Source organism: Aquarana catesbeiana, linkage group LG01 (assembly GCF_042186555.1).
Source record: "Aquarana catesbeiana isolate 2022-GZ linkage group LG01, ASM4218655v1, whole genome shotgun sequence".
Lineage (NCBI taxonomy): Eukaryota > Metazoa > Chordata > Amphibia > Anura > Ranidae > Aquarana > Aquarana catesbeiana.
In genome coordinates, this window is record NC_133324.1 from 355,180,079 (window position 1) to 355,199,553 (window position 19,475).

Below are 19,475 nucleotides of genomic sequence, written 5' to 3' on the forward strand. Positions count from 1 at the left end.
GGAGATGAATCAGATAAGTTGACTTTACCCTTTTTGTCTTTAAATACTCATTTAAGTTTTCTCCTTATGTTGGCTAAGCATGTTTGTGTCAAATCTGCTTGCAATGTTATGTGCAGAAGTAGTAATAGTTTTTTTTTTTTTTTTAATCCACAGTTTCCTTCAAACCCACAGCAATGGCAGGGCATTGCAGCCCAGTTCCACCATCAGTGGGATTTTCCCAACTGTGGTGGTGCTTTTGATGGCAAGCATGTCCGGATTGTTCCACCACCCAACTCTGGCTCATATTATTTTAAGGGCTTTTGCAGCATAGTCCTGATAGCTGTGAAATACACACTGGGTTAATCCTGCGAATAATATGGAAAGGCCCAATAAACTGAGGAGCGAACATCAGTGAGGGAACAAGAAGTCGGAGGTTGCGAGATGACAGCCAGACCCTGTCCCCAACCTGGTAGAAAGGGGCAGGCAGGCGTCTACGGTCAGCGTGGAGTCTGTACCCATCATTAGCATGACGCAAAGCCTCCTGGACCTGTGCCCAAGTGGAACAAAGACCACGGAGATACTCTAACGCAGGAATATTCTGAGGAACAAACGAGTCAGGCAACATGGAAGGTTGGAAACCATAATTCGCCATAAACGGGGACAATCGGGAAGCAGAATTCAAGGCACTGTTGTGAGCAGACTCTGCCCACGGTAATAGGTCTGACCAGTTGTTATGATAGTCAGAAATATAGCAACGTAGGAATTGCTCCAAGGACTGATTGGCTCGATCTGCTGTCTCATTAGACTGCGGGTGATATTCAGAAGAAAAAGCAAGCTGAATTCCCAACTGTGCACAAAAGGCTTCCCAGAACTGGGACACAAACTGACTACCCCTGTCCGAGACAATCACGTTGGGTAGCCCATGTAAGTGAAAGATTTCCCGAGCAAAAATGGAAGCCAGTCCTTAGAAGTGGAAAACAATGACACATCTTTGAGAACCGGTCAACCATCATATGGATAAATGTGTTGCCCTGGGAGTTGGGTAACTCCACAATGAAATCCATAGACAGGTGGGTCCAGGGCCTTTCTCCATTGGGTATGGGTTGTAGGAGGCCCACTGGAAGGGGTCACGGAGTCTTAATCTGAGCACACACGGAACAGGCAGCTATGAAGGCAGTTACATCAGCACGTAGACTAGGCCACCAGAATTGTTGGGAAATGGCCCAAACAAGTTGATTCTTCCCAGGGTGGATAGCTACCTTGGAAGAATGGTAAGTCTGGAGCACAGCAGTACGGAGACTCTCTGGGACAAAGCAGCGGTCACAAGGTTTCTCAGGAGGAGCATGGACCTGAGCAGCAAGAATTCTGTCACCCAAAGGAGAAGTAAGACTGTTGCGAACCGTAGCCAGAATACGATCAGGAGGAATCACAGGAACCGGAACCGACTCCAACTTGGAAGTGGAGGAAAATTGTTGTGACAAAGGGTCAGCCCATTACATTCTTAATACCGGGTAAGAATGAGACAATATAATTGAAACTTGACAAGAAAAGAGCCCATCGCGCCCTTCTGGGAGAGAGGCGTTTAGCCTCAGACAAGAATGTGAGATTCTTATGGTCAGTAAGAATGAGAACCAGCACAGTGGTACCTTCAAGGAGATGTCTCCATTCTTTCAGGGCTAAAATGATTGCCAACAGCTCTCTGTCACCAATCTCGTAATTGCACTCTGCAGGTGACAATTTCTTGGAAAAGTAGCAACAAGGATGCTTAGCGCTCTCAGAGGTAGGACGTTGAGACAGAAGGGCGCCAACACCAGTCTCAGAAGCATCAACCTCAAGGATAAAAGGTAACGTAGAATCGGGATGTGCCAACACAGAAGCAGAAACAAAGTCAGCCTTGAGACTCTCAAAGACCTTAATGGACTCCGAAGACCAACTCTGTGGGTCACCGTCCTATCAGTCAGGGGCTTGACCAGAGATGAGAAGTTACGAATAAACCTCCAATAATAGTTGGCAAAGCCCAGGAAACACTACAGAGGACGTAAACCCACGGGTCGAGGCCACTGTAGGACTGCCCAAAGTTTCTCTGGGTCCATCGAAAAAACCAGCAGTGGAAATTACAGGAATTTAACCTGTTCATGATGGAACTCACACTTCTCCAGTTTACAATAGAGATTGTTATCACTTAGTTTCTGAAGCACATGACATCTGAGTGGTGGCTCTCCAGAGACCTGGAAAATATGAGGACATCATTGAGATAAACCACCACACATACCTGCAACAAATCTCGGAGGACATCGTTAATAAATTCCTGGAAAACTGCCGGGGGCATTACAAAGTCCAAAAGGCATTACGAGGTACTGATAATGGCCTGTTCTGGTATTAAACGCAGTTTTCCACTCATCGCCCTCCATATTCCTCACAAAATTGTATGCCCCTCTCAAATTAAGCTTCGTGAAAACCATAGGCGGTCAAATATCTTTGTAATCAATGGAATTGGATAGGCATTCTTAACCGTGAAACGATTGAGACCCCTATAATCAATACAAGGTCTCAGTTCACCACTCTTCTTCTTCACAAAGAAGAAACCTGCACCAGCAGGAGATGAGGATTTGAGGATGAAACCTTGAGAAAGTGCGTCTGCAACATACTCCTCCATGGCCTTATCCTCCAAGACCGACAAAGGGTAAACCTGGCCACGAGGGGTTATGGCACCAGGTTGAAGGTTAATTGCGCAATCATACATCCAGTGTGGAGGCAAACTACCGGCTTGACCGTTGTCAAAGACATCGCAAAAATTGCGGTACTCCTCTGGCAGGGAGGAGAGTGAAGAGGTGCACAGGATCTTGGCTACCTTCTGGAAGCATGTCTCACTGCATTGTGGTGACCAGGAGAGAATCTCAGCACTGAGCCAATCAAAAGAGGGGTTGTGCCTCTGTAACCAAGGATAACCAATAACCAATGGAAACTTAGGTGAGCAAATAACTTGGAATTGGATTACCTCATGGTGAAGAGCCCCTATGGCCATGGAAACAGAATTGTCTCATGAGTCACATGGGCAGGCTGTAGAGGTCTCCCATCAAGAGCTTCAATGGCAAGTGGAGTGTCACGCAGCTGCAGTGGAATCAAGTGCTTCGATACAAACAGAGCATCAATGAACAGGCCTGCAGCCCCAGAGTCAATCAGAGCCTGTATCTCAACGGACAACTCAGCCCAAGAAAGGATGACCTTCTGGATTACTGGGGATGAAACAACGCCACCTAAGGTCTGTCCGTGACAGGACCTCAAGGTTCAGGCGTTCCCTGGACGGGTAGGACAAGACTTCAAAAAGTGACCTGTCTGGCCACAATAAAGGTACAATCTCTCCCTCCTCCTAAAGGTTCTCTTATCCACAGAGAGACGCGTGAAACCCAAATGCATGGATTCACCTTCACTGCCCGACTCAATACCAGGAGGGCATGGGAGGCGAGGGAGGCTGCAAAGCTCAAAGAAAAAAATACAGGAGGCTTCCGCAAGCGCTCATTATTAGAGTCTTTCTCTGAGTCTGGAGTCAATGAGGATAGCAAACGTGATCAACTTCTCCAGCTCAGTGGGAATATCTCGGGCTGCTCTCTCATCCTTGATGGTATCTGAGAGACCATGAGAAAAAGCAGCCACGAGGGCCTCATTGTTCCACGCAACCTCTGCTGCCAGAGTACGGAATTCAATGACGTAGTCGGCAACAGTTCTCGTACTCTGTTCGATGGACATGAGGCACTTGGCAGCAGAAGCAGAGCGTGCGGGAACGTCAAATACCCTTTTAAACAAAGCCATAAACTCAGGGCAACTCAAGACAACAGGTTGCGTCTCCCATAGAGGGTTTGCCCAGGCCAAGGCTCTCTCAGAAAGCAAAGATATCACAAAACCTACTTTGCTTCTGTCCATGGGAAACGCCTGGGGCAGCATCTCAAAGTATATCTCAACCTGGTTGAGAAACCCTCTGCATTGGACGGATTGTCCAAAATCGCTGGGGAAGCAGAGCGGAACCAGACATACCTCTTATAGAGGTAATACTCGAGGCGGGTGCCTGCACAGAGACTGGAGCAGCAGCAGGGTCGGCCTGCAACATAGGTTTGTATCGGGGCAGCCACAGTGGGAGATTCCAGGTGAGCCGTGCAACTCAGGAGCGTTTGTAATGCCATGGAGAACTGATCTATGCGGTGATCCAGTTCATCCAATCTGGAAAAAATATTACCGACAAGTTGATTGACTGCATGTTCCAGCAAGGCTTATTTAAAACACCTAGGCATTTTCAAAAAACATTATCAAAAAAATAATACTTTGTCGCAGTAAGTGGGCTTAAGTACCATATAGCAATATGGTGTGATCAAATCCCCATATTTTTTGATAATGTTTTTTGAAAATGTCTAGGAATTTTAAATAAGCCTTGCTGAAGGTAAATGTCTTTTTTGCATGTGTGCGCTATAATATTTTGTTCTGTTGTATGGTCTTATGGCTGCACCATCTTTAATGCATCTTTTAGGGTGTGCCCCCCAAATATCTTGTTTGTCTATTGTATGTATTCTGACCAAATCCTTTTAGGTGAGGAGCACTCCACTCCCTCATTAAGTACCTCTCATTAGTGTCCACTTGTGTCATGGGTGGAGACCTCAAGTTCTCCCATATAGAGGAGTGTATTACTCCCATGGTTCAGAGAAGCAGGCTCTCCCAGTCTATGGATAGTATAGGACCCGCTAATCATGGGGTACTTTGTCACAGTAAGTGGGCTTAAGCACCATATAGCAATATGGTGTGACCAAATCCCCATATTTTTTGATAATGTTTTTTGAAAAAGTTCTAGGTGTTTTAAATAAGCCTTGCTGGAGGTAAATGTCTTTTTTTCAGGTGTGCGCTGTAATATTTTGTTCTAGCACATATTGACACACAGTGTGTTTTGGGGCTTTAGCAAACTAGATGTAAGGAAAGACATACATTTTAGGCATGGGATCATGAGGGAAATCAGAATGTTAAGGAACAATTTGTGGGCAGCTTCAAATTTTGGCTTTGCTATTCTTAAAAACACAGAAAGATTACAATTCACATTACTTAGGGCAGTGTTTCCCAACTCTCCTTCTCAAGATGCAAACCCAGGTCAGGTTTTCTATATTTGTTGAATTTGGCACAGGTGATGTTGTCATTTTCAATGTTAGTAATTTACACATTCGTTTTTAGACTGGGGAAAATACTGAAAACAGGACCTGGTGGTGCACCTAGAGGAGTGGAGCGGAGAAACACTGAGTTCGGACACTAAACTTTATCATTTAAAAGTCCGAAAAACATGGTATATATTAAAAGTGCAAACAGGAGCCAACAAGTGGAACAAGAAATTTCCAACCAGGCAAGAGGAAATTAGAATTTGGCAAGCATGTCTACAAAATCACGGATTCTTCGTTGTAAAGCAGTGGCAGCCTCCTTTATTTGTTCCAGATCCTTCAAACAATGCAATATATCTGCACTCATTCGGGCAATTGTGGATCTTGGAAGATCATGACCTAGTAAGAAGACAAAAAAGTATTAAGGGAACTTTGGTCAAGTGGCTGAGGCCCTACATAGGTAGTTCAAATTACTAGTCAAATTTAGGAAATACTTACCTACCCAGTCTATTGTTGCTTGCAACCTTGCCCTTCAGACACCTACACTACTAGGAATGTACACACTACAACTACTCTTTAATCTTGGCCCTGGTGTCTGGGTCTCCAAAACTCAGGTACCTAGCAACACTGCCAGCTCCTCCCACCTCTTCCTTCTCCATGCTAATGCACAACATACTTTGCTAATGTATGGAGTGAGTGTTTGGCTTCAAATGTGTATACATGTCGAGTGTTTCGATGTCCAAACAAGAGTCCAACAATACTTACTTGCACAAACAAGAGGCTCCCAAATACTTTCTTTTTCTTCTGGGTTGCTTTGGACCTTAGTGTGACTCACGTCAGGGTATTGTACATCTGTGCTGGGTCCAGGTGTCAGATCCCATGCCTCCAAGGCAACATCCTGGGTGAGCTCACCACACTCTCTTTCCTCTAAAAATAAGCAATACACAATTCATTAAGCCACCCCAAGTCCCATCTGTTTCTAGCATCAATTTTCTACATTAGTTGACCAACCTTGCACTTGGTCTGATGTCAATGTTTGCTCCTGACTTGTTGACTCCACCATTCTGCACTCTGGTTGTTTTCCTGTGAAAAATGCATAGAAAAGGGATGGTGATGTCATTTTACAGAGGGAAAACACTGGACAAGTGCCAACATTTAAAAAGTCCAGCAGTTGCCCTCCACCCCTCTTGTCTCCTACGGGAAAGGGGATATATGATGATCATCCTAGCAGGCGTGACTCTGTGTGACTGTGATCCGTGGGGCCTCTCCTCCACCCATGTCTACACTGGCAAGGCTGCATTAATGGGCACTGATGAGGCAGGCAGCAACCAGAACGTGTTCTTTACCCCTTAAGTTCTGACCTAAGTCCATGGCCTTTGGCCCACCTAAAAGCAACTCTGTCAGTGGCTAAATGAGTGTGTTTAAAGTTGTCACTTATGTTTTTTTTGGGGGGGGGGGTGCCCTTGTTGCCTCCCCCATTGGGGCCCGAGCGAGGGTAGCCTCCCTTCGTCCCTTGTGGTGGCTTGGCTGGAGCCTCCTTTTTTGGTGCCTCCATGTTGAAAGAAGATTAAAAAATTTGTTACAAAAATAAAGAAATGTCCAAAAACATGACCAAATAAGAATGTTCATATCTGCTTTATATTTACCTTTTCTTTCGAATACCAAGTCATACAAAGATTTTAGATAACCTTATATATAATTCTCTAGAGCTACTTGGAGAAAGAACATATACAGACAGCTAATTTACACATATACATATTGGTTAGATACAAATCTTGCTTACTTTTTTTATGATCTGATGTATGCACTCCATCTGGTCTTGCTAACGATGTTTGAGATCAGCACATCGTTTTCTGAATTGGTCCTTTGATCGTCCACTGCCAACGGCAATGACCTTCTCCAAAATGCTGTCCTTTCGGCTGTTGGGCCTTTTGTAATTGCGCAGCTTGCAGTCGTAGTCATGCTTCTCTAGGATGCGCACCATCTCCACCATTTCATCCTTGCTCATGGGGGTTGCATTATACCTCCTATGAGCTCCACCACCGCGGGGCTGCCTGGAATCCGCCATGTTCTCCCTCCCGAATGTTTCGCCGTGTGTGGCGCATGCAGAAGAGAGATGGTCACGCCCCAGTGTATAACGCACTGAGAGCGGAGTTTCACGCATGCGCAGTGTATATAAAGCCATAATGCACAGTCGATGGAACGGCCATAGGAACGATCTTGGAGTGGGGGGCGAATGATCGCCATCGCCAACACATGAAAGGAGACAGAAAACAAGGGGTCAATTGGAAATTGGGGCATAGGTGGTTAGTGACCTATACTGCTTAGATTGAGGCCTAGATTGGGAGCAGCTTATGAGTTAAGCCAGACATTATGTTTTGTCTTGTGTTCTGTCTTGCAGGCATCATATAATTTATCATGACGAATACATTTTTTCTGCGCCTGATTTTTTGCCCCAATTCATTGACCTGTACCGGGAGCTGCCCTGTCTCTGGAAGGTCAAGAGTCGAGACTATGCAAATAAAATCTCAAGGAAGGCAGCGTTGGAGAAACTGCTAGAGTTGGTGAAGCCAGTGTACCACAGGACAGACTTCAACTATGTCAAGACAAAAATATCAAACCTGAGGAGTACTTTTAAAAGGGAGCTCAACAAGGTGATGGACTCACAAATATCTGGAGCACCAGCAGATGACATATATGTCCCCAGGCTGTGGTATTACCACAGCCTGCGGTTTTTGTCTGACCAGACAGAACCCAGGCCATCGCTGTCTACACTCCCTTCGACATCTGCTGAGGCCACAGCTCCAGATGTCCACACAGGTCCTGTTGCACAGGATGAAGATGTGGAGGAGCCCAGCTTGACCCAGGTATAGCATTGTTGAACATATTTTTTATCCAAAAATACAATGATGATAACTAGACTTTATTGTTAAAATATTTCTGCCTTAACCACTTGCCTACTGGGCACTTAAACCCCCTCCTGCCCAGACCAATTTTCAGCTTTCAGCGCTCTCACACTTTGAATGACAATTACTCAGTCATGTAATACTGTACCCAAATGAATTTTTTTGTCCTTTTTTTCATACAAATAGAGCTTTCTTTTGGTGGCATTTGATCACCTCTGGGTTTTTTATTTTTTGCGCTATAAATGAAAAAAGACCGAAAATTTTGAAAAAAAGCATTTTTCTTAGTTTCTGTGATAAAATTTTGCAAATTATTAATTTTTCTTCATAAATTTTGGCCACAATTTATACTGCTACATATTTTTGGTAAAAATAACCCAAATTAGTGGATATTATTTGGTCTTTGTGAAAGTTAGAGAGTCTACAAGCTATGGTGCAAATCATAAAAAATTGATCACACCTGATGTACTGACGGCCTCGAACAAGCCAGGAAAGTACAAATACCCCCCAAATGACCTCTTTTTTGAAAGCTGACATTCCAAGGTATTTAGTAAGATGCATGGTGAGCTTTTTGTCATTTTTTCCCACAATTCTTTGCAAACGAAGATTTTTTTTTCCCCCACAAAATTGTCATTGTAATAGGTTATTTCTCTCACATGGCATGTATATACCACAAATAACACCCCAAAATACATTCTGCTACTTCTCCTGAGTATTACAATACCACATGTGTGGGACTTTTTCACAGCCTGGCCACATAGAGAGGCCCAACATGCAGGGAACACCATCAGGTGTTCTAGGAACATAAATTACACATCTAACTTGTTGACTACCTATTACATTTTTGAAGGCCCTGGAGCACCAGGACAATAACACGTGACACTAATGACAGATGGCACTGATACGTGGCACTGATGACAGATGGCACTAATATGTGGCACTGACAGATGGCAATAATACGTGGCACTGATGACACGTGGCACTGATGACAGATGGCACTGATGACAGATGGCACTAATACGTGGCACTGATGGCAGATGGCACTAATACGTGGCACTGATGGCACGTGACACTGATGACAGATGGCACAGATACGTGGCACTGATGACACGTGACACTGATACGTGGCACTGATGACACGTGACACTGATAACAGATGGCATGTGACACTGACAGGTGGCACTAATATGTGGCACTGATGACAGATGGCACTTATACGTGGCAGTGGGGACAGATGACAGTGGGGACAGATGACAGTGGGGACAGATGGCACTGACGTCACTTTTTTTTTTTTTTTTTGACTCACGCTGCAGCGGTTAGCTCTCTCTCCTCACACGCTGTCTCTGTGTGAGGAGGGAGAGCCGGCGATGAGAGATGATCTCATATGTTTACATATGAGATCATCTCTCATTGGCACCGCCGATCGCACTGTAAACAGCCGCTGTGATTGGCCATTTACAGTGATCTGTGACTGGCTGTGTCCAAGGGACATGGCCAGCACAGAACTTCCCCGATGTGCGCCCGCGGGAGCGCGCATCGCGGAAGTAAACAGGAGGACGTCCAGGGACGGCCTTCCGGCAATTGGCGTCCGCGCTGTAGCCGTCTTTCGGCTATAGCGCGGGCGCAAAGTAGTTAACAAAGTGGTTTCCATATCAATAGACAGTAGTGACCAAAAATGATTTGTACAAGAATAAAAAATACTGGGGTCAGAATTATAGTCTTTTCTATTTGTCCACATTCAATTTGCAACAGTGAGGAGATGTCTAATTATGTTCTATTTTCATACACAGGAAAGTGTCAGTCAGGAGGAGCCTGTGGCCAGCAGCCAGACGGAGTCCCAGATCCCTCCCCTACGCCCTCCTGCTAAAAGGGCCAGGAAGAGCAGGAATCTGGACGAGGCCACAGCTGCCCTCCTCAGCCAGGCCACTACTGCCATCAGGACAGACCCAGATGAGGCTGAGGGATTTGCCATGCTGATTGCCATGATAGAGTTGGCCATGGCCAGGGTGGGGTGCCAGGCTCGTTTGAGTTAAAGAGCCTGGCATGTGGGATAGTGGTTTTATTTAATGTAACAAGGTTGGTTTGAGCTTTAATAGCTGAATCATTGGTATGGTATTATTTTATGTAATGCCGGCCATACATGGTTCGAACTTCGAAAGAATTTTCTTTTGAAAATCGTATCTAAGAATTTTCGTACGAATTTCGCACCATTAGTGGGCTGCAGCAAAGGCCGATTTTCGTGCGGCAATCAAATTTGAGGAATCGGACATGTTGGAAATTTTTAGAAAAACAAACAATTTTCTAATCAATGATAGGAGAATCGTGCGAGAAATGTAATAAGAAAAGAAAATTTACGGAGAGAAAAGAAGATTCCTGGCTGCAAAGGTGAAATTGAAGGCTTGGTCGGCCGAATTTCGAAAATCAATGGTGGCACCATTGGATCCCAAAAAAAACGAACTTTCTGATTTTGAAAAGAAAATTTGTTCTAAATTCGACCATGTATGGCCTGTTTAAGGTTATGAAAAATATTTTATCGTTATAATAAATTGGTTATTATTGGTAATATATCATCATGCCAATAATAAAGGGCCGCGGCCATTTATACCACAATTTAAAGTGGTTGTATACCCTGTACTATATTAAGGGTTACCTGTAGGTGCTGGAAATATCTCCTAAACCTCCACGGTTTAGGAGAGATTTACAATAAAGCTGTGCACCGATGTCTACGGCGCATGCGCACTTTAGTGAGTGCAGATCGTGTCGTTTCTAAAGGGGGTCATGCCATGACTGATGCGCGGGAGTGACATCACGCGACTCCAGCCAGTCACAGAGCCGGAGTTCGCGGCCCCGGAAGGAAGAGGGGTGAAGATGGATGCTCGCTGCTAGTGGGGACAGAGGCGACATCGCACGCTTCAGTTTCAGGTAAGTGACACATAATGGGCTACTATAGTAGCCCATTATGCTTTACCTTTGCAGGGAAATGAAGAGGAAGTAAAACCCATCAGGGTTTGCTTCCTCAAGTCTAATAGTATTTATTATATTCAATAGTATATATAGATTTGAAAAATAACATTTGAGTTTGGTCTCCAGTCCCATATATCATGTTTTATTTCTACTAATAGCGGTGGGGGGCAGAGACAGAGACACAGACACGGAGCTGACAGGCAGGGATGAGGGGGACAGAGGAGAGCAGCGGATGATAAAGGGATGTACACTGACCACAGTGTTCAGGGCTCAGCAGCCCTGATTATCGTGGTCAGTACAGAGAGGGGGACACAGGAAGTGGCAGGTTCAGGCAGGTTTTTTATAGTTTAGAGGGGGGCAGATTACACAGCATAAGTGTAGCACTAACTCACTGTGGAGCTGCTGGTCTGTTACCTTCACTTTGCTTCCCTCTGTTTCACCGGCACCGGGTCTAGAGGTTCCGTTGAGTTTACTGCTGGACGACACACGCATCAACAATGGAGTACGTTTTCAATGCTTTATTAAACAGTCAAACTTTAGGAAGTAGCAGGAAAGAGACGGAAAAGGAAACTCTCAGGAGAAACTCAAATATCTTCTTGCAAAATCTTAGCGACAAATGTCCCGATAGAATTCAGATAATTATGTGGAATGTGTTCCCCTCATGGGACGCACTCTTTGCTCGTCTGGATAGGCCTCTCTCACCGGTCTAGCAGCCAGTACGCAGCACGAATCTAAAGTCTCTGCCACAGACTTATTTGGGGGGTAAATCTGCATGATCCTCTGCCACAGGATGTATCAGTTCTTCTGCAGTGAACAGTCAGTCACAGTGCCTGAACCTTTAAGCCAAACCGGCGACACTATGCTGTATGGTTACTTCTTTTGGATACGTCCTCCAGCCGAGTCACCAGGCCCCTCTATAGACCAGCACGCTGCGTGATCTCTCCAAGACGGGTCCTCCCCTGGGATCTCCTCAGCCGTCCAGCTTCGTCACACAGGACCGACAGCTCAGGACCATTCCTCGGCCGCGGTGGTAGGCCCCAGACAAGCCTCTGGACCCACCCCTGCGCCATAGCATCATGGGGCTCCCGATCGGAGGACCACGAGGTAGCTCCTTAACGCATACCTGTCGGCCAGGAGGTGGCTGCAAAACGAACACTAGAACCTGGCGTCTGTCCCATAAATACCCTCGCCCAGAATGGAACTCGGAGGACCACCTCCACCGAGCTTGTCTCCGAGACAGAGGAGCATCTATACACTTCGAGACGTTGCCCTTCCAACACTGACTAATGGTAACAGCGACACCCACCAGTCAGCACGGAAGCACACACAACGTCAGCCAAGCTGGAACAGAGGCGAACTTTTAACCTTCCTAACACACAATTTACTAAATTTACCTAATCTGCGGTAGATTGTAAATCTACCAGCGCTACATAAGCACTGTGCTGTTTAATCTGCTTTAAGGGACCAGGATCTCTATTTTTTGGAGGTTAACAAACACTTTAAGTACACTTGTGTAAACAAAGCCTAAGCAGCTGAGGCGCATTCCCAGTCCCGTGTATACACTCTTGTATACTGTACATAAAGCTGTGGAGCAGAGAAAGCCACCCGATGATTGGTGGTGTGCAGTGACTGCTTTCTGGTGTTTGGACTAGAATAAAAAAAAAAAAAAAGTTTTGGCTGGACATGCCTTGCACATATACATGGCCACTATGGGGGAGCTTTACTAAAACTGGTGCAGCTGTGCATAGTAACCAATCAGCTTCCAGGTTTAATTGTCAAAGCTTAATTGAACAAACTGAAGCTAGAAGCTGATTGGTTACTATGCACATTTGCACCAGATTCTGACTGTTCCAGTAAATCTCCCCTTATAAATTGTTCTCTTAGATAAAAAAACAACATAAAAATAGGTTTCCTTGTACTTCCTTTATAGTGTTATATATTTTAGGTTACACAACTGTGCTGACCGTTATTTCCAGTCATGAACAACCTGTGACTCACCATTTCTTCCATCCCCAGACTAGTTGAGCTATTACTTTCCCCATGTTATTGAGCTCAGAACAAGCAACACTTATAAATCACCCCACCAGGCTTTCACAAGCAGCCCACCTGCCGAGACGTCACCTGAACCACCACATATTCTTTTTTTTTTTTTTTGTTTTAGACTAACTTTATAAACAACACTACTTTATGAACACACCAGCAGGAGCAGTATTCCCAGAGAAGCTTGCAGTGGCTGCGTTTCAGTGACGTCACTCAGCATGGCGGCTCTGGCTGGCTTGAGGGTCTTAGGCTACAGCGGTGGGGTAGCATGGGTTGCACGCGCCGCCTCGTGGCGGGTCCCTCGCGGCCAGGAGCTCGGGGGGCAGGTGCAGTTGTGCCGCTTGTCCGTCTGTGGGGGGCGCCAGTACAGCTCGGAGGCGAAGAGCGAGGACGAACTGAGGGTCAGATACCTGGAGGGAGAGGAGCAAGGTAACAGCGTGACGTCATCATAAGTGCGCCGGGGCTGATTTGCTGCAGTGTGAAAGGAAGCGCTGTAGGTTATAGTATTACAGAGAGAGGTGCTTGTGTGCTGTGTGAATCAGTCCCCATTGGTGGTAGTAGTATATGGAGATTATTGGAAAAGAAAAATAAGAGATTTTACAGCATAGGTAACTGTGGGCAAACACATCTTAACACCAGACCCCAATATTACAACTGTGGCATGTACTAGTAAAACTACATATCATCACACTGACTTAGGGCGGCTCACACCAGAACATGGCGCAGGAAAGGTGCGTTCTGTGCATGTTTCCCACAATGCAAGTGATCGCACTGCCCTTGCAATCTGCCTGTGGGTGCCAGTGTATTAATGACACCTCAGACAGATTGCATATCGCATGGTACCATGCATTTATAAAAGTAGTGCACCGCGGTTTGGTGCATTTTGCAACCTATGGCTGTCAAAATGCACCAGACGGGAATGCACGGGTTCAAACTCACATCGTGTACAATGTTGCCAACCTACCAGATTGAAATTTACTGGCACAAAGAAGTTTTTACTGCCACTTTCAAAAGTTACAAAATTACAGATTTAAGTGCAAATATCACTATTTAGGCTAAAAACATGTAGAATATGCAATTAGCAATGTGATTTTTAAGGTAAATATTAAGGAAAAAAAACATATTTCTTATTTTTATTTTGGATATAGTAAGTAAGCAAGTAGCTCAGGGACAGGATTCAGGGAGGCAAGAAATTAGAATAGGCAGCACACACGAAACTGACTTTCACAGTGACACTGGGGGTTATTTACTAAAGGCAAAACCACTTTGCACTACAAGTGCAAACCACAAGTGCAAAGTGCACTTGGAAGTGCAGTCGCTGTAGATCTGAGGGGGATATGCAAGGAAAATAAAAAACAGCATTTTAGCTTGCACATGATTGGATAATAAATCAGCAGAGCTTCCCCTCATTTCAGATCTACCCCTCAGATTTACAGCGACTGCACTTCCAAGTTTACTTTTCACTTGTAGTTTGCACTTGTAGTGCAAAGTGGATTTGCCTTTCGTAAATAACCCCCACTGACAGCAGTGTGCAGTAGCACAGATCACCGACAGAAAACGTTCCCTCCTAAATGACAGCGACAGTCTCTCTCCATGTCAGGTGGTCCCTTCAGTCCACTCCAGTCCGAACAGCACTGACAGTCCCGCTCCCAGTTTGCCTTACTCCCCTCCCACAGACCTGCACAGGAGGCTCTGGCCGCTCAGCTCCCTTCCACCATGACATCACACTATATGTTCAGGCACTGCCTCTGCCAGACCCTCCCCCCACCGACGGCACTAGGTTGGTCTCAGTCAGCTCCAAACCTGAACTGCGCATGCGCAATTCAGAGCCAAGTGTCACAGCCATATTTTTTACTGGCATCCTTTTCCTGTCACTGGCATTTACTAGCAGGAGGAAAGAACCCATTTTTTTTTTTTTTACTGGCTGCCAGTAAAAATACTGACAGTTGACAACACAGGTTGTGTATCCAGGAAAGTTATATCTTGTTTTTTTTTTTTAGGACAAATTGGGCCATCATTTGGTGGTAACTGGTACTATATATCCCTGGATTTGTTTTAATTATTTAAAAAATTACCCAAAATATTTACAATTTTAACTGTATATTCCTGGCTATTAGAGCCGGTTCACACGGGGGCGACTTGTCAGGCGACCTAGCCGCCTGACAAGTCGCCTCCCGTTCTGTACAATGGAACCGTTCTAATTAGAAGAAAGGTTCCTGTACTACTTTGGGGGCGACTTGCATAGACTTCTATACAGAAGTCGTCTTGCAAGTCGCCCCGGCAGTCGTGTGCAGGTCGCCTCGGTGAGGCGACCTGCAAGTCGTGCCGCGTCTAGTGTGAACCGGCACTTACAGTAACCCAAAAAAAAAGAACATCCCAAAATAAACTCTACTCCCGACGATTGCAGTGATACCACATACGTGTATGTTGTTTGTTGTTTGTAGGGCCCATAAACAATAGTTTTATTTTAATTTTTTATCCTACTTAAACACAGAGGCACTAAGGCCTCATATATACTACACCTGCTATATAAACTGGTCCTCCTTTGCTGAGGCAGTGGGGTTGTACACATGCTACAGACACAATGCTTTGCTACGTGGCCCTGGCAGGAATTTGATCCTCGCCTGTCGAGCATGACCCATGCAAGTGAATGGGGTGGAGCTGCAATTTCCCCACAACCGTGCACAATGCATGCAGTTTTCCAGTGCTTGGTGGGTTAAAACAGACGGTGAGGATACAAAGGTTACTTCTTTTGGATACGTCCTGCAGCCAAGTTACCAGGCCCCTCTATAGACCAGCACGCTGCGTGATCTCTCCAAGACGGGTCCTCCCCTGGGATCTCCTCGGCCGTCCAGCTTCGTCACACAGGACTGACAGCTCAGGACCATTCCTCGGCCGCTTTGGTAGGCCCCAGACAAGCCTCTGGACCCACCCCTGCGCCGTAGCATCGTGGGCCTCCCGATCGGAGAACCACGATGTAGCTCCTTAACGCATACCTGTCGGCCAGGAGGGCCAGCAGGTGACTGCAAAATGAACACTAGAACCTGGCGTCTGTCCCATAAATACCCTCGCCCAGAATGGAACTCGGAGGACCACCTCCACCGAGCTTGTCTCCGAGACAGAGGAGCATCTATACACTTCGACATGTTGCCCTTCCAACACTGACTAATGGTAACAGCGACATCCACCGGTCAGCACGGAAGCACACACAACGTCAGCCAAGCTGGAACAGAGGCGAACTTTTAACCTTCCTAACACACAATTTACTAAATTTACCTAATCTGCGGTAGATTGTAAATCTACCAGCGCTACATAAGCATTGTGCGTTTAATCTGCTTTAAGGGACCAGGATCTCTATTTTTTGGGGGTTAACAAACACTTTAAGTACTCTTGTGTAAACAAAGCCTAACCAGCTGAGGTGCATTCCCAGTCCTGTGTATACACTCTTGTATACTGTACATAAAGCTGTGGAGCAGAGAAAGCCACCCGATGATTGGTGGTGTGCAGTGACTGCTTTCTGGTGTTTGGACTAGAATAAAAAAAAAAAAGTTTTGGCTGGACAAGCCTTGCACATATACATGGCCACTATGGGGGAGCTTTACTAAAACTGGTGCAGCTGTGCATAGTAACCAATCAGCTTCCAGGTTTAATTGTCAAAGCTTAATTGAACAAACTGAAGCTAGAAGCTGATTGGTTACTATGCACATTGCATTGCACAACTGCACCAGATTCTGAGTGTTCCAGTAAATCTCCCCCTATAAATTGTTCTCTTAGATAAAAAACAACATAAAAATAGGTTTCCTTGTACTTCCTTTACATGGCCGTGGCAGGAATTTGATCCTCGCCTGCCGAGCATGACCCATCCAAGTGAATGGGGTGGAGCTGCAATTTCCCCACAACCGTGCACAATGCATGCAGTTTTCCAGTACTTGGTGGGTTAAAACAGACGGTGAGGATACAAAGCCTCCACACAGCCTGCCTATTGCTCTCTGAATGTGGATCACTCAGCATAGCAATGCAGGTGTAAACAAGGCCTAACAGATACTGACCTAAAAAAAAAAAAAAAATCCTGCCTAAAACACAAAGGGAGACATCACAACTGGAGCAGACAGAATCTGGAGCAGCTTGTTTTATCTTCAGCTTGTTCAGTTAAAGCAAAAAATTTCTGCAATTTAAGGCCCTGCTCACATAATGTTTAGAGGGAACGCAGGTCCCTGTAGTGAGATTCACACATGGAAACGCATGTCGAGCGTAGGGCTGTCCATTCAATTGAATGGGCTGCCCTATGTGTATTTGTCGTGCCAAAGAAGCTCAGGGACCAAATTTTGGCCCTGAGTCAGCTGCAGTTTTACACGCATATTTTGCTGTGATTCTCACACCATGTTTTGGGTTTGAAACGTGTCACAGGTTTTACTGTGATTTGGATTTCAAATCGTTTATATGTGAACAGGACTTAATTGTTTCCCAAAATGGTTACATTCAAGGCCTTCCCTGAATAACTGACACAGCTGCTTCTGCTCTCAAACAAACTGTCAAGCCATCAAATGGCTGGTGTCATAACTGAACACATGTTCAGCACCATGGCAACTGAAGTTTAAACAGAGGCTAAGATGGCAGCTTCCTTGTCTGTAAAGAATAGGCTCGGTTCACACTACCGCGACTTGGGATCCGACTTGTAAGCCCTCAAGTCGCCCCAGAAAGAGATTCACATTACAGTGCATGGGAGCGTCTTAATAGACACTACTGAAGTCGCTCCGACTTCAGAGCGTACTCCCTGTACTACTTGGATCCGACTTTGATCCGACTTCAGCCTATTGACTATCATTGAAGTCGGATCGCCGTCTCGCATGATCCGACTTCGGCATGCGACTTGTGCTCAAATGATCTTGAGGGGAACTCCGCGCCAAATTTTAAATAAAAATCCGGCATGGGTTCCCCCTCCAGGGGCATACCAGGCCCTTGGGTCTGGTATGGACCTTGAGGAGAACCCCCTACGCCGAAAAAACGGCGTGGGGGGTCCCCCCCAATCCATACCAGACCCTTATCCGAGCACGCAGCCCGGCCGGACAGGAATGGGGGTGGGGACGAGCGAGCGCCCCCCCCTCCTGAACCGTACCAGGCCGCATGCCCTCAACATGGGGGGTTTGGTGCCTTGGGGGAGGGGGGCGCGCTGCGGCCCCCCCCACCCCAAAGCACCTTGTCCCCATGTTGATGAGGACAAGGGCCTCTTCCCGACAACCCTGGCCGTTGGTTGTCGGGGTCTGCGGGCGGGGGGCTTATCGGAATCTGGGAGCCCCCTTTAATAAGGGGGCCCCCAGATCCCGGCCCCCACCCTATGTGAATAGGTATGGGGTACATGGTACCCCTACCCATTCACCTAGGGAAAAAAGCGTCAATAAAAAACACAGTACACAGGTATTTAAAATAATTTATTAGGCAGCTCCGGGATCTTCTTCCGACTCCGGGGGTCTCTCCGGCGTCTTCTCCCGGTGTCCGCATCTTCTGCCGGCTCCACCGCTATCTTCTGGCGCTCTTTTGCCAGCGGTGGTCCGGACCTCTGGATCATCTTCTTCCCTCTTCTCTTCCAGAGATGTTGACACGACGCTCTCCCCAGCCAGAATGGTTTCTGTGCGCTCTGCAAGGGACTTATATAGGCCGTGACCCCGCCCCCTTATGCCGTCACAGCCCCTGGGCATGCTGGGTCTGTGACGTTTTAGGAGGCGTGGTCACCGGGTGATGACCACGCCCCCTTGTGACGGCACAGCCCCAGCATGCCCAGGGACTGTGACGGCATAAGGGGGCGGGGTCACGGCCTATATAAGTCCCTTGCAGAGCGCACAGAAACCATTCTGGCTGGGGAGAGCGTCGTGTCAACATCTCTGGAAGAGAAGAGGGAAGAAGATGATCCAGAGGTCCGGACCACCGCTGGCAAAAGAGCGCCAGAAGATAGCGGTGGAGCCGGCAGAAGATGCGGACACCGGGAGGAGACGGCGGAGAGACCCCCGAAGTCGGAAGAGGACCCCCGAAGTCGGAAGAAGATCCCGGAGCTGCCTAATAAATTATTTTAAAAAACCTGTGTACTGTTTGTTTTATTGACGCTTTTTTCCCCTAGGTGAATGGGTAGGGGTACCATGTACCCCATACTCATTCACATAGGGTGGGGGGCCGGGATCTGGGGGCCCCCTTATTAAAGGGGGCTCCCAGATTCCGATAAGCCCCCCGCCCGCAGACCCCGACAACCAACGGCCAGGGTTGTCGGGAAGAGGCCCTTGTCCTCATCAACATGGGGACAAGGTGCTTTGGGGTGGGGGGGCCGCAGCGCGCCCCCCTCCCCCAAGGCACCAACCCCCCCCATGTTGAGGGCATGCGGCCTGGTACGGCTCAGGAGGGGGGGGGGGCGCTCGCTCGTCCCCACCCCCATTCCTGTCCGGCCGGGCTGCGTGCTCGGATAAGGGTCTGG

At 46.8% G+C, this 19,475-nt stretch overlaps 1 protein-coding gene and 1 long non-coding RNA gene across 4 annotated transcripts in view; one reads left to right on the plus strand and one right to left on the minus strand.

The window, feature by feature from the left end:
• Positions 1-5,851: 5,851 nt before the first annotated feature.
• LOC141146145 (uncharacterized) lies at positions 5,852-13,631 on the minus strand. The gene is made up of 3 exons (XR_012244730.1): positions 13,173-13,631; positions 6,120-6,191; positions 5,852-6,035 (listed from the first exon to the last, which is right to left on the minus strand). It is a non-coding gene; the product is annotated as an uncharacterized lncRNA (long non-coding RNA).
• The window catches only part of AUH (AU RNA binding methylglutaconyl-CoA hydratase), a 399,227-nt gene continuing 392,912 nt past the window's right edge, over positions 13,161-19,475 (plus strand). Inside the window, exon 1 of one of the 3 annotated variants that reach the window (XM_073632885.1) lies at positions 13,161-13,444. In XM_073632885.1, the coding sequence (XP_073488986.1) occupies positions 13,234-13,444 (211 nt within the window). In that variant the 5' untranslated portion in view covers positions 13,161-13,233. The remainder of the gene's footprint in view (positions 13,445-19,475) is intronic. The other 2 variants (XM_073632878.1, XM_073632892.1) reach the window with 2 other exon arrangements.